The sequence below is a fragment of the Polypterus senegalus genome, chromosome 17 (genome assembly GCF_016835505.1).
Source record: "Polypterus senegalus isolate Bchr_013 chromosome 17, ASM1683550v1, whole genome shotgun sequence".
In the NCBI taxonomy this organism is placed as follows: Eukaryota; Metazoa; Chordata; class Cladistia; order Polypteriformes; family Polypteridae; genus Polypterus; species Polypterus senegalus.
This window is the reverse complement of record NC_053170.1, coordinates 34,146,313-34,160,414: the sequence shown is the minus strand read 5'-3', so window position 1 is coordinate 34,160,414 and position 14,102 is coordinate 34,146,313. Positions and strand designations below refer to the sequence as shown.

General features: G+C 38.9%; 1 protein-coding gene across 1 annotated transcript in view; it reads left to right on the top strand.

Moving 5' to 3' along the window:
* Positions 1–10,748: 10,748 nt before the first annotated feature.
* LOC120517386 (interleukin-22 receptor subunit alpha-1-like) overlaps positions 10,749–14,102 on the top strand; it is a 94,177-nt gene continuing 90,823 nt past the window's right edge. The window contains exon 1 of the mRNA XM_039739675.1: positions 10,749–11,196. Within this exon, the coding sequence (XP_039595609.1) occupies positions 11,169–11,196 (28 nt within the window). The 5' untranslated portion in view covers positions 10,749–11,168. The remainder of the gene's footprint in view (positions 11,197–14,102) is intronic.

The window sequence follows — 14,102 nt, the reverse complement described above, 5'->3', positions numbered from 1 at the left end:
TGCTGCACATCCTCTTTCTGCATAAATATTTCAGAAAAAAAAAATGGCGAGTGTGCTCCCCTCGACTTTCTCGTAAACTGAGAGAGAGGAAAAAAGGTCATCAGAACCATTTCCAGTATTTCTCTAACACCATATTTCTTTGTTTCTTATCATAACTAATTGATAATATCGATATACAATCATTTACTGTATCTCTATTTATAATCAAACTTTATATTAAAATTATATTTTAGCACTTAGGGAGGTCAAAAACGGTGGTGGAATTTTTTCATGATTACATATGCATTACCTAGATTACATACACAGTAAAAAAGTATAGTCACCTAAAAACATAGAAAAAATGTTAGTATTATATAATATTTGTTGCAATAAATTGCTATAGGGAAAACTACATTCAGCTACATTTAATTATGACAATGAAGGAGAAAACAAAAAAAAAAAACAAATATATAAAGTTAAATGTATTACCAGGAACACAATGGGGACATGCAGCTTATTGGTCCCGTTACATCTTTATATTTACATGGCATGCTCAATGTTTACACGTTATTGTTAATGATGATGTATCAATTAAAATAAAATTGATAAAATTTATTGAAAGAATATGCATTATATTAAATACAGTTTTTAATGTTGTGCATGCATTTATATTTCCATGATACCAAAATCTGGATGGCTGTTTAAATAAAAAACTACTTCCAGTTGAATCCATCCATCCATTTTCCAACCCGCTGATTTTCTCAAATTCAATATCTGTTTGCTTTTTGTCATTATAAATATCTATACAAAATTTGAATCATCTGTCTGTAATTATAACCATAGTTTGCTTGAAAATACGTGAAAGTATTCAGTTAAAGTACCACTTCTGGATGCCAGAAGAGACACAAATGTTGATAGGATTCCTTATTTTTGATATAAAACAGGGGTACAACATCTCACTGACCGAGGTCAAAGCATTTGAGTTATCATGTTTACACACAGACAGACACACAGGCATAATTTCAAAAATGGTATTTTCAGCTCAGGAATGTCTAAAATGTCAAGATTCAGCAAAATCTCGAGGTCAAATTTTTTAATGATTCCTATACTTTCTCTAAACAATCCCTGGACAGGGAACCCGTTTTCTTTTTGAGTTTGATTTGATATACTTTGTTAATCCTTGATATAGAATTGGTTTTTCAGAAGACTTACTTTGTGTGTCAGAGCATAGAGTCAGCCATTGTACAGAGGCTCCTGGAGCCATTTTCAGGTTAAGAGCCTTGCTAAAAGGGCCCAATACAGTAGGATCCCATCTGGCAGTACCCATATATGAACCGGCAACCTTCCAGAGAGTGAAACATCTGAGTTTCTGTTGCGTACAGTTTTGTGAAATTGACCCTAAACTTTGTTTTATAAATGATTTCACAACTGCAAAAGTCACTTTAAGTGGTGTTTTGAAGTTTCAAAGGTTTTTGGAGCAGTTGAACATTTCTCCTTAATGGTTTGGCAACACCATACACACCTTTTGAATCTTTATATTTCTCAAAAAAAGGTTACAAATGAAGATAAATGGGGGAAAACAATCTTTCGGAAAGTCAGCATGGCTAAACTCAACCCATGATGGGACAAAATGATGTATTCTTAAGACAAAGGCTGCAATCCAGCAAGGCAATGAAATTATTACACGTATTAGTTGAGAAGAAAAAGCTGTATCTGCAGTCTTAGATGAGATCCCAATTTGACCAGTGCTAAACTTTTTGAGTGCTGATAATAGTAATTCCCGTGTCAACATTGGGTTTTGAGTTGAGACCCTCTTTCCAATATGCCATATAGTCTGTATTTTAAGTTGGGGCAACATACATGCAAAATTTCAAGAAAATCATTTCAGCCATTTTTAAGTGATTGGAGAACAAACAGATAAACAGATTATGATTTCATTTACATTTACATTCTCAAGCATGCAGACCCCAGATGGTGGACCAGGATCCTCTCAAGGACACACCTTATGAACAGAGAGGTGACTTACTGGGTGACTGAGAGCGAGTCACTCCACCTGCCAGAGATACCATATAGAAAAAAAATGGACTGTGACTTGAAAGTCGCTTTCAGATAAAACCATCAGCCAGGCAAATAAATAGAAATGTAGAAAGGCAGCATTAATGCTGAAAAATACAAACAAAAAGATGAGGGAAAGCCTTCCCTCTTAATGCTCTGTTAGCATGGCAATTTATCAACTGCCCTCTTTGCAAAACAGGCTATTAGAAATGCTGATAAATTGTCACCCACCTGTCCCTCGGTCGACTTTCATGATCCATTTTTGATAAATGCTGCACTAAATTGTTTTCCCCATTACTTGCAAAACACGGAAAACTAATAGCACAAGAAGCCAAGAAATGAGTCATTTGTCATTAAAGTGCTATAGAAAAAAAGGCAATAGAGGACCTGTAGCTATGACGGGCTTTAGTTGGGGCCAGAAAGTTTCATAACTACATTTTTGAAAATAAAATGTTATTGAAGGTAGAAACTGGCAAGGGAAAAAACATGAAGGATATACTTGAGCACCACAGGGTTATTAGTGAGGCTTCTGCCTGGGACTTTGGAACTGTGCCCTACTTAATTACTCACTTTTGGTATAAGATAAGATGGCCTGAATTACTCCTTAAGTGATGGATAAGGGTTATGTTTGTTGTATGACTTTCCTGTTGCTAAGCATTAAATGAAGGAGGAGAGAGTATGTATTACACAGATGTACCACAGCTGATGGAGAAACACTTGAGAAGCAGCAGAGTGTGCAATACGTGCATCTCACACTGTAGCTTGGACACAAGTACTGTGGCCTGTCACCAAATACTTTCACTTACAGCACCATCTGGAGTGAACATATTCACAAAGCCATCCATTCATCCAACTTCTAACCCACAGTGCAAGTGGGTAACAGTAAGACGGGGGTCTAAGAAGCTAAAATTTAGTATCCCAGCACCCAGGTCATCAATTCGGACCCAGAACAGATTCTCAGCACTCCACAGCGCGCCTGTGGAAACTGAGAATAACAAAGTGCTCATAATTGGTGATTCCATAGTGTGGAATGTTAGAATTCTAAACTATGCTAAACCAGCAGTTAATGCTAAATGCCTTGCAGGGGCCGAGATTTCTGGCATAGAGGCCACATTGGACAGTGTCACCAACGATGAAGTATCTACCTTACTGCTGCATGTTGGCACTAATGATATTTATTTACAGCAATCTGAGGTATTAAAGAGGAACTTCATCTCTCTATGCACCAAAGCTTACCAAGATTATATAGAGGGGATGTGAATTATAGCAGATTGTATTCCCTTCACTGCTGGCTAGAAACCTGGTGTGCAAATAAAAGCATAGTGTTTGTGAACAATTGGGATGATTTTTGGGAAAGGCCTGGATTTTTTAAAAGAGATGGCCTTCATCCTAACTTGAAGGGATCTTATGTATTATCCCAAAATATGGCAGCAAAACTGCCTGGTTGACTGATCAGAGCACCATCCAGGCCGCAGTCATGTGATCTTAAATCACATTCTGTTGTTTATCCCACCTGTTACTATCCTGAAGCTGTTACCCAAAATCTCTGTTGTGGGGCATCCAGCAAATTTAGTCTTGATACAAACCTTATATTAATTGATAACCAAAAAATAAGATGTATAATTAGACCAAGGGTTAAAACCAGACCCTCCACCAGGGGCATGTGTAATAGAAATTCAAATTAAAACAAAAAATATATCAGCAGTTCAGAAAGAACCATGCAGTTTTAAATGCTGTTTATTGAACATTCGCTCTCTTGGCACTAAAGCTGTTTTGGTAAATGATATCATATTAAGTACAAAATCTGATCTGTGTCTTCTACTGAAACCTGGCTTAGTAAATGTGACACTGTGCCCCTAGCTGAGGCGTCACCAGATGGATACTTGTTCCTTCATAAGTCTAGAGATTCTGGTCGAGGAGGAGGCCTTGGAATAATTCATTGTAACAAAATGCAAATCACTCCTAAAAATTTAGGCAACTTTACATCCTTTGAGGCATTCATTTTAAATATTAAAACAGATTCCAACACAATTATAGTGCTAGTCTACAGACCACCAGGGCCATATTCATTGTTCATGACTGAATTTAGCAACCTTCTGTCTGATTTGGCTATAAATTATGATCACGTAGTTCTGATGGGGATTTTAATGTACACATTGATGTGGAAACTGACACTTTTAGCAAATGTTTTACTTATTTGTTAAATTCAGTAGGATTTTGTCAGATTGTCAAAGGTCCAACTCATAATCATAACCACACATTAGATTTAATTATAACTTACAAAGTTGAAATTCAAAATTTAAATATTACTCCATTAAATGTAGTTATTTCCGATCACTTCTTAATTACATTTGATTTAGTTCTGCCCATGCCAACGCACTCACAGATTAAAACAAAGACAGTGCGACATCTAGATTGTAATTCTGCTTCAAAATTTATAGATACCTTGAGTAAGTCGAGTGTAATTGTGGAAAACCATTTAGATCAGTTAACATCAAATGTAAACGTGGAAAACAATTTAGATCAGCTAACATCACATTATAATGTGACCTTGAGAGATGCTCTGGACACAGTGGCTCCCCTAAAACAAAAGTGATCAAAGCACATAGAAACTCTCCCTGGTTTAATGAAAACACTGAGCTCTTAAATTAGAGTGTCGAAAACTGGAGCAGATGGAGAACAACAAAGCTACATGTCTTTCAAATTGCATGGACAGAGAGTGTTAATAAATATAAAAAAGCCCTCTTTAAAGCTCGCTCAGAATACTATTCTACATTAATAGATAGCAATAATAAAAATCCTCGGGTACTTTTAACAGTGGCTAAATTAACAAATGGAAATTCAGATCAACAGTGCAAAATACCAACAGATATTAGCAGTACAGACTTTATGAACTTCTTCAATGAGAAAATTAAAAATATAAGATCCCAGATCTCAGCATCACAGTACAAACCAAATACTAGCTTAGCAGACCCTGCTCACATTGCATTCAGCACTTTAGTAATTTTAATCCTGTAACTGAGCAGGAAGTCTTAACTTTAATTTCTAAAATGAAGCCCACTACTTGTTCCCTAGATCCAGTGCCAACAAAACTAGTAAAAGTGCAATGGATGTTCTTGCAGCCTATTCTAAACATTATCAATAGTTCATTATTGCATGGCACAGTACCTGATGCACTAAAAGTGTCAGTCATTAAACCTTTACTTAAAAAGTCAGACCTAGACCCACACATACTAAATAACTATAGGCCTATTTCAAATTTACCATTTCTCTCTAAAATACTAGAAAAGTAGTCGCCAGTCAGCTTCAGTCACACCTTACATTACAATTTATTTGAGAAATTCCAGTCTGGTTTCACTGGTCATAGTACAGAAACGCACTAACACGGGTTGTAAATGACATTCTGATATCCTCTGATGAAGGAAACTCCACTGTAATTATGTTGTTGGACTTAAGTGCAGCATTTGACACCATTGACCATTCTATTTTACTGCACAGGCTAGAAAATGATGTTGGGCTTACAGGCCCGTGCTCGCTTGGTTCAGTTCTTATTTATCAAATCGATTCCAATATGTACAGAAATGTGCTGACAGTACTCCATCATTATACACAGAAGTTCAATATGGTGTCCCAGGGCTCAGTACTGGGACCTTTACTGTTTTCACTTTACATGCTTCCACTGGGATCTCTCATTAGGAAACATAATGTTAATTTTCACTGTATGCAGATGACACCCAGTTATACCTTTCATTTAAATCAAATGAAGTTTCTCCGATGTTGTCTTTAATTAGTTGTGTTAGTGAATTAAAGGAATGGATGAATGAGAACTACTTGTCTTTAAATACAGATAAAACAGAGATGTTAATTGTTGGAGGGAATGGGACGCTGATCACAGCAATATTTTGTCATCATTTAACTCAGTTGGAATCCCAATTAATTTTACTGAATCAGCCCAATCTAGGAGTTATCTTTGACTCTAGCATGTCATTTAAAGCATATTACAAAGTCCAAAACATGTTTTTCCATCTTAAAAATGTTAGGAAATTAAGGCGCTTTCTAAATAAACAGGATTGTGAGAAATTAATTCATGCATTTATCTCTAGTAGGATTGACTACTGCAATGCGGTGTTCACTGGCTGTTCAAACTGTTCTCTATACAGCCTCCAGTTAATCCAAAATGCGCTGCAAGAATTATTACAAGAACAAGAAAATATGAACACATAACCCAGTTCTTAAATCTTACACTGGCTCCCAGTTAAGTTTAGGGCAGATTTCAAAATCCTCCTTTTAACATATAAAGCATTAAATGGCCAAGGTCCGCTTACTTGTCTGAACTTATCATGACTTACAAACCTGAGCGCACATTAAGATCTCAAGATGCGGTCTGCTTAGGATTCCAAGGATTAATAAAATAACAGTGGGAGGTCGAGCTTTTAGTTACAGGGCCCCTAAACTGTGGAATGGTCTTCCTGCTTCCATAAGAGATGCCCCTTCGGTCTCAGCTTTTAAATCCCGACTGAAGACTCACTACTTCAGTTTAGCATATCCTGACTAGAGCTGCTGATTAACTGTACAGATGGCATCTCTGTTGTTAGTCATTAGCACTAAAACATAAGTAACATGATAGTTATATTTGAATACTAACCCTCACCTATTCTGTTTCTCTTCTCGGTACTCAAATGTGGCATTGGTGCCACGCCCACCTGCCAAGTTGTTTGCCTGCCTATGGTAAAGTCATCCCTGATGGAGGATCACAGGAATCATGGGAAAGAGGGTCCTTTCATCGGATTGCAGCACTGTTTCAGCCGTGGAATGGCCAAATGGGGCAGGCACCTTGATGGATGAGGTCTCCAGGACTCTAAAAAAATCCAAATCATATTATGTGATATCATCTACTGTTAAACTGCTACTTCTAAAATTTTTATTTTATGCTGTATTAAGGATTTGTTCTGTTCTGTGTATTGTATTGTATTGACCCCCTTCTTTTTGACACCCACTGCATGCCCAACCTACCTGGAAAGGGGTCTCTCTTTGAACTGCCTTTCCCAGGTTTCTTCCATTTTTCCCTACAAGGTTTTTGGGGAGTTTTTCCTTGTCTTCTTAGAGAGTCAAGGCTGGGGGGCTGTCAAGAGGCAGGGCCTGTTAAAGCCCATTGCGGCACTTCTTGTCTGATTTTGGGCAATACAAAAATAAACTGTATTGTATTGTATTGTAACCTGATTGTCCAGTTCAGGGTAGCTGGTAGCTGATGACAACACTGGTTATGTCGGGCATAAAGTGGGAAGGTGTCATCCATCCATCCATGTCATCCAACCAACAAGTTCCAGTTCAGGGTATCTAGTAGTGGATTTCCATCATGGCTGCATTAGGCACAAAGTGAGCATCAAACCAAATTTGGGCAGTGCCTTCTGGATTAAATCAATGTAGCTAAGGTGGTGTAGTGTGGCTTTGTTGACCAGATCCCCCTGGTTGTTTTGTTGTCTGGAATGGTGTAACTGTGCTGTGCTGATGTTGCAAAGATTAGATTTGTCATTGAGCTGCAGGCCACAGAGAACAACTGCCCACTTTGCCAGAGCATCCTGGCAGTCTACTGACAAAGTCTGTTTGCTGGACTTTTTCTGCTCATGTTGAACTGTCTGTTCTATTATAGGCCCAAGCCTTGTCTCGATCAGGATGGTTATTTCCTAAGATGAATGACTCATATTTAATTTTTTCCTCTACCATTTTTTTCTTCTCTTAGTCCATCTTCTTTATTTGTCCATTCCTTTTGGCTTAGCTAAGTGTGCTTTGCATTTTCATTCTATGTGTAAGTGTCTACCTGAACGACACACCACTTTTCACTTCTTTGCTTCCACAATATAAATTCTCTGACAATACTGTGGGTCTTCACAGAAATGGAGGTTTGCTTTTTGTTGTCCCAGAGCTACTCAGCCACGTTTAACAGTGTTATGTCTGTCCTGTGGCCAGTGATTATTACAGATATTGGCACAAACTGGGATGGCCTGTAACCTTACCCAGCTGGGATGCCCATAGGGTGGAAAGATGGGGGAAGACAGCTTCTTTAGGGCCCTGCCTCCCCTGGACCGCCAGATAGCAGCTGCCCCTGAGTTGCAGCGGTGCCATGGTTTCCCACAGGGCATCATGGATATTGGGGTTATTTGACTCAGCACTGTTGGGTGCCAGCAAGGGGAGTTGCGGGGACTGGGGATCCCTACTTCGTGGGGCTCCAGCCTTACCCAGAAGTGCTCCCGGGCCGAGCCTTCAAGACACAGGAAGTACTACAAGGGATTACTTAAAAGGAGCTTCCTACCACTACTCCCAGAGCCAGAGTTGGGAGGAAGCGTGATGAAGCTTGCTGAAGGAGGAGGAGTGGAGGTGTAAGGGAAGAGACAGAGAAAGATAAAGAAGACAAAGTATTGGAGGAGTGCTGCTTTGTACTCTATAAATGTTATTATTGTGTTTGAGTACTGAACTTTGCAGGTGGGAAACAGCTGGAAAGAGTTTCCCACAGCTGAATAAAAGTTGTGTGTGTTGCTGAACTTGTGTCTGCATCTGTCTGTGTTGGGTTTGGGGAGATGAAACGCCCTCTGGTGTCCAAAGGCCCTTTTGTGATTTCATCGTCACACGTTTAACTTTTGGTGTTCTGCGCACTACAGCGTACAGTCATGGAACCCCACTTAAATTGTTGTGCAGTTTGCTTCAGGCAGCTCCTCTATCCTTCAATTGTCCAACATCTGAATTTAATTGGAACAACCTCAGTTCAGGTAGTGAGGCTCTCCGCGTGCACTTTGACTGTTAGTGATGGGAAGGCACAGATTACACAGTGAAAGAGGGAGGATTTGGTGTCACACTTCAGTGTCAGGGATGAGCCTTCCTGTTTCCGTACAGGCCAGGCCAGTACATCACTCATGCTTTAGGAGCAGCCTTTGTCAGATAGCTGAGGCTAACATTGAGTTGGGCTCAAGGCTGGACTTGATGTCTCTGCCCTCTATCTTTAGTACCTGTGCCAGATTGGTAGATTTACAGTGAACACAATTTACTAAATTAGTTAAGGTTATGGTTATGGATGTGTTGAGTTGTGGGACCAAACCCCCAGTGCAGGCTTTTTGCTGATGACGTTTTGTTGAGTGGCACCAGAAAGAGGAATTTAGAAGAATGGAGAAGAGCTTTTGAAGATAGAGGACTGAAGATAAATAGGAAGAAGACAAAATACACAAAGCTATTGATGATCAGGCCTGCAGTTTGAGCTACTGAAAAGAAGTTTAAATATCTTGGAACAGTGGTAGCACAAGATGGAAAATTACATGCAGAGACAACCCATAGAGTACAGTGTGGATGGAACAATTGGAAGAAGATATCAGGAGTATTGCTTGATCGAAAAATTAAGGCCAAGGTTAAAAGCAAGGTTTTTAAGACAGTGGTAAGACAAGCAATGATATACGGAGCTAAGATATGGGCAGTAAAGGCAGTGCTGGAGAAGAAGTTTCAAATGAGAATATGGAGATGGATGTGTAGAGTTGAAAAGAAGGACAGAATAAGAAATGAGACAATCAGAGGTACAACAAAATTGGGAGAGGTACCTAACACAGTACAAGGACGTAGGCAGAAGTGTTATGGACATGTGATGAGGAGAGACAATGAATATGTGGGCAAAAGAGTGATGGAAATGGAAGAACAGGGATGGATAGATAAAGTAAAAGAAGATCTAAAGGAAAAGAGCTTGACTGGTGAGGAGGTACAGGACCGAGAGAAATATAGAAGTGGGAAAGGATGAAGAAGAAGAAGAACAGAGAAATTAAATCTGGCTTTTAGCCACTGTGCCCCACTGGCACTTTCATTTCGGCATTCCCACTTCCACCACACACTGTCTGTCACAGAGCACAGTATAACTTGCTTGTCGATGCAAATCTTACACAGCTAACCTGACGCTTCCATTAATGCTGAAGGCCAAACGGCGTCCATGTTCCTCCTGCAGTATCATATCGTGCCTCTGTCTCTCTTTCTTTAAAGATATCCCTAACTAGTAGATGACTTTCAGGTCCAGAAGCCCACCTTTTCCATACCCACATATAAGCAGAGGTGAGGTGATCACATGGACTTTTAGGCATTCTGTATATTTTATTTGCTGAATAGTCTTGACTAGAGCAGAGCAGACAGACCAGTCTGTATTTTTATGCTTATTAATTCTGTATTTAGTAATTAGTCTAATCTATACTTGTATTTAACTTAGAATTTTTCACGCTACTCTGTGCCTGCACTCAGTGAAGAGCGCTATACAAAAATAAGTTGTATTTGCGGTATTGTGTTTTATTGCATTTTACCAGATCAAAATGAATACACTGGGGGCTCAAGATGAAAGACGAGTATAACAGAGAAAAGCGGAGGACAGCTACGTTCCTTTCAACTGGAGTCCTTTGGCTACTAGTTGCCCCATTGGCTTAAATGCGCTAACTGCTTATTTATGACACAACCTGTTTTCTCTTTCTTTTTTTTTTAAGAAATAATACTTTCATATATATGTACTTCAATCGCGATTGATATAGTTGCTCGGAACGACATTTCAGTATTTCCTGCTATTATAGGAATGCACCCAGACAGGTTAATACAAAGTGCCATCACAAGATCAAATCTCAACATCACCCAAAAAGAAAAGTACTTCGTTTTCGGCACCTGCTATTAGGAAACTGGCACCGTGACTCAGGTGGGCTGTCAGCAGGTGCAGCCACACTTGTAAACGACGCGCTTTCGCTTTTACAAGTCGCTGTAATGTCTACCTTGTTCTGGTGTCTTGATCTTTGTGCCTAAGACTTGAAACGCCCGACCAAACCTGTACAGCGGGAACGCGGAGGGAACGGCGCCTTTCAAGGGCAGGCTCAGGTGTCAAAAATGTACCTCGTGTGAATAAAACAGGAACTTGGCGAGGAGGAGATATAGTAGTAGGTGTTACAAAGTTCACTCCGCAAAGCTGATCACCTTTCATACGTAGTGAAACTGGCAGGACTTTAACTCGAAAGAAAACTGGAAGAAACTAAAGAAGACACAGCGAGCAAGTGAGGGGCTTTGGTAGATCGACCACCTCTTTTTGTGGAACTGGGAATTTTATTCTTCTTTGCCAGCAAACTAATTTCTGAATAATGTTTTCTCATCTCATAATTCTGGCAGGTAAGACACGGTCGTTTTTTACGTAACATAAATGTCCGGCAGATGGCTGGCTGATTACAGAGAGGCACAAATCTGAAAAGTGTTTGTCGAAACTGTGGACCTTTAATCATTAGCTGTGGGTATGGGATTAACGGTGATGCCTCACGCATTCCATCTCCTTCAGGGTTCGATTCAATCCTCCTGTCTGTGGGGCGTTTGCACGTTCTCCCCAGATGTGCGTGCGTCTTCCTTCCACAGTTATAAAGACTTTTCATTTTAAATGGACCCTGGCGTTTGTGCGTGGGCCCTACCATGAGCTGGTGCTGGGTCCTGCCTGGTGCCCGAGCTATTGGGACAGGCTGCAAAGGGTGTGACCTGGGCGAAGTGGCCTTAACAATACTATGTCATACCTTTCAAATATGAGTCCATTACTTCAATCATTGATTTGGGATCTCCAAACATGTTAACGCAGTATAGGCACGATTAAGACTTTTCAAGTTACTTTGTAAGAAGCTTGAATTTTAATTAAATAGTCACACAGGAAATAAAATGCAACCTGAGTCTCGCATCTTTGAGGCTGTTAGATAAAATGGATCTGCATCAGATGAATAATAGAAATGCACTGTATTAGCCTTTGAGCGCCTATATTCAATTTCTTTTTTTCTGAAAGGAAATACATCAAATGTGACGCTTCGGATATTGAGTATAAAATTACTCTGTTGAATTAGCGGAGCATGAAATGTGCCTTTCAGTGTGAAAAAGTTGAGTGAAAAAAAATTGTTTAATGAATTTGAAGCACAAGATCAATGGTAAGATCGAGGTGTTTTTCCCTGTTCCCGTACAATCAGTTTTTTGATCAAAATGTGTATTTTCATAAGTGTAACGTAGCATTCACCAACCGGCATAAGCCAAGTTAGGGTAGCGGCGGCACTGAACGAAAGGCAGCGATCTGTCCGTCATAGGGGGCACTCGGCAACACTTACGTCAGTTCAGATTCACCTATTTAACTAACATATGATAGATAGATAGATAGATAGATAGATAGATAGATAGATAGATAGATAGATAGATAGATAGATGGATGCGAAAGGCACTATATAATAGATAGATCGATAGATAGATAGATAGATGTGAAAGGCACTATATAATAGATAGATAGATAGATGTGAAAGGAGCTATATAAAGGATAGATAGATATATAGATAGATAGATAGACAGATAGATAGATAGATACTTTTTTATTTTAAACTGACCTTTATTAACAATTATAACACAATTGCAGTCAAATTAACAGCCAAAATTCAACAACATTTAAAAGCAAAGTTTTCCTGCTCTCATACTGTAGTACTAGACATTCATTTTCCATGGAACATAAAGCATCTTTACAGCCCAGATTTTGTCTAAATATATCTAATTGATTAATTAGTTTAAAATATGCAAATTCAATCATTAATCTCTTTTGAAGGAGGACCTTAAACATTAATAGAGCATCAGTGGTTTTCAGATCTTTATCTCTATTTCTTCTTGTTTTTAAAGTTACCATCTTGGCCTGGCCTAAGAAAAAATTGCAAAGTAAATATTCTCTTTTACAAATTCTTGACACAGACATTCCAAAAATATAAATGAGTTCATTAAATATAATTTCCAAATCCATCAACAATAAAGCAAGGAAATTCAGCAATGGTTTTAATCTGGTACAATACAGAAATACATGATAAATTGTTTCTTTCTGAAGGCAAAATGGACACCAATCTGTTGCGCTGGCGCCAATGGTTTTTAAGAATGAATTGGTGGCTACCGCTACATGTAGAATCCTCAACTGCAGGTCCCCAACTCTTTTCTCAATGGGCTCCATGCAGACACAGAGTGTTCCCCCAGAGGGTATCTGTCATCTAGATAGATAGATAGATAGATAGATAGATAGATAGATAGATAGATAGATAGATAGATAGATAGATAGATAGATAGATAGATATGTTAGGCACTATATAATAGATAGTCCTGGTGCCAGTGAGTCGGGTCCGATAAAGCCGTTAATGACCTTACAGAAATCGAAACTCACCAGCGTGGGAGACTCCGTCGCGATTGCGGTAGCCGTGAAGACGCGCCGAGGGCTTTCACATTCGATTTTCACGGGACAACCTGAACACAAAAAAGGGGACTGTCTGTTGTATGGGAGTGCAATTATGGTAACGGTAAAAAACACAGAGTCGTTATCGACACCAAGAAAGAGGCCCGGTTTCTAACAACTAAACACTGCGGCAGATAATTGCACTTTTGTGTTTTCCTGTTAAATGTTAAACTGTTTTTTTTTTTTAAGAGGTCCTGCTTGTATAGTAAGACTGTGATTGTGATATTCATATCTGAACAGATATCAGTGTACTTTGATGGTATAGGTTTCACATGTTTGACAGATTTTATTTTATGCAAAGATGCATTTAAATGTTTCTGTAAATTATGTTTATTTTAGTTTAAAGATCAATGCCTTTGTTTTCCCCAATAATTTACTCCAGAAATATTCCTTTTTCTCTCTGCACTGTTAGAACTGTAAACATACTGGGTATTCTGTTGCTCTCCTTGCATTTCTTTCAGTTAAGTACTATACAGTATGAGTGTGCACTTCATACGCTATATAGGACTATAGGACTCATGGTGGCACACTGGTGCACTACCTATAACTGGTCACTGTTTGTGTGGAGTTTGCATGTTTCCTGTTGTCCATAAATACTCTTAAAAATAAAGTTGCCAGAGCGGTTCTTCAGAACAAAGCCAAGTGAACAGTTTTTAGTTCCCAAAAGACCCATCCAAATGAAAGTTCCAGAAAGAACCTTTATTTATTTACATTTTTAACAGGCTGCATACAGTAAATAGCCATGAATAGGTAGTAACAGATTTGTGAAATACCAATTGGTCTCACTGCATACATC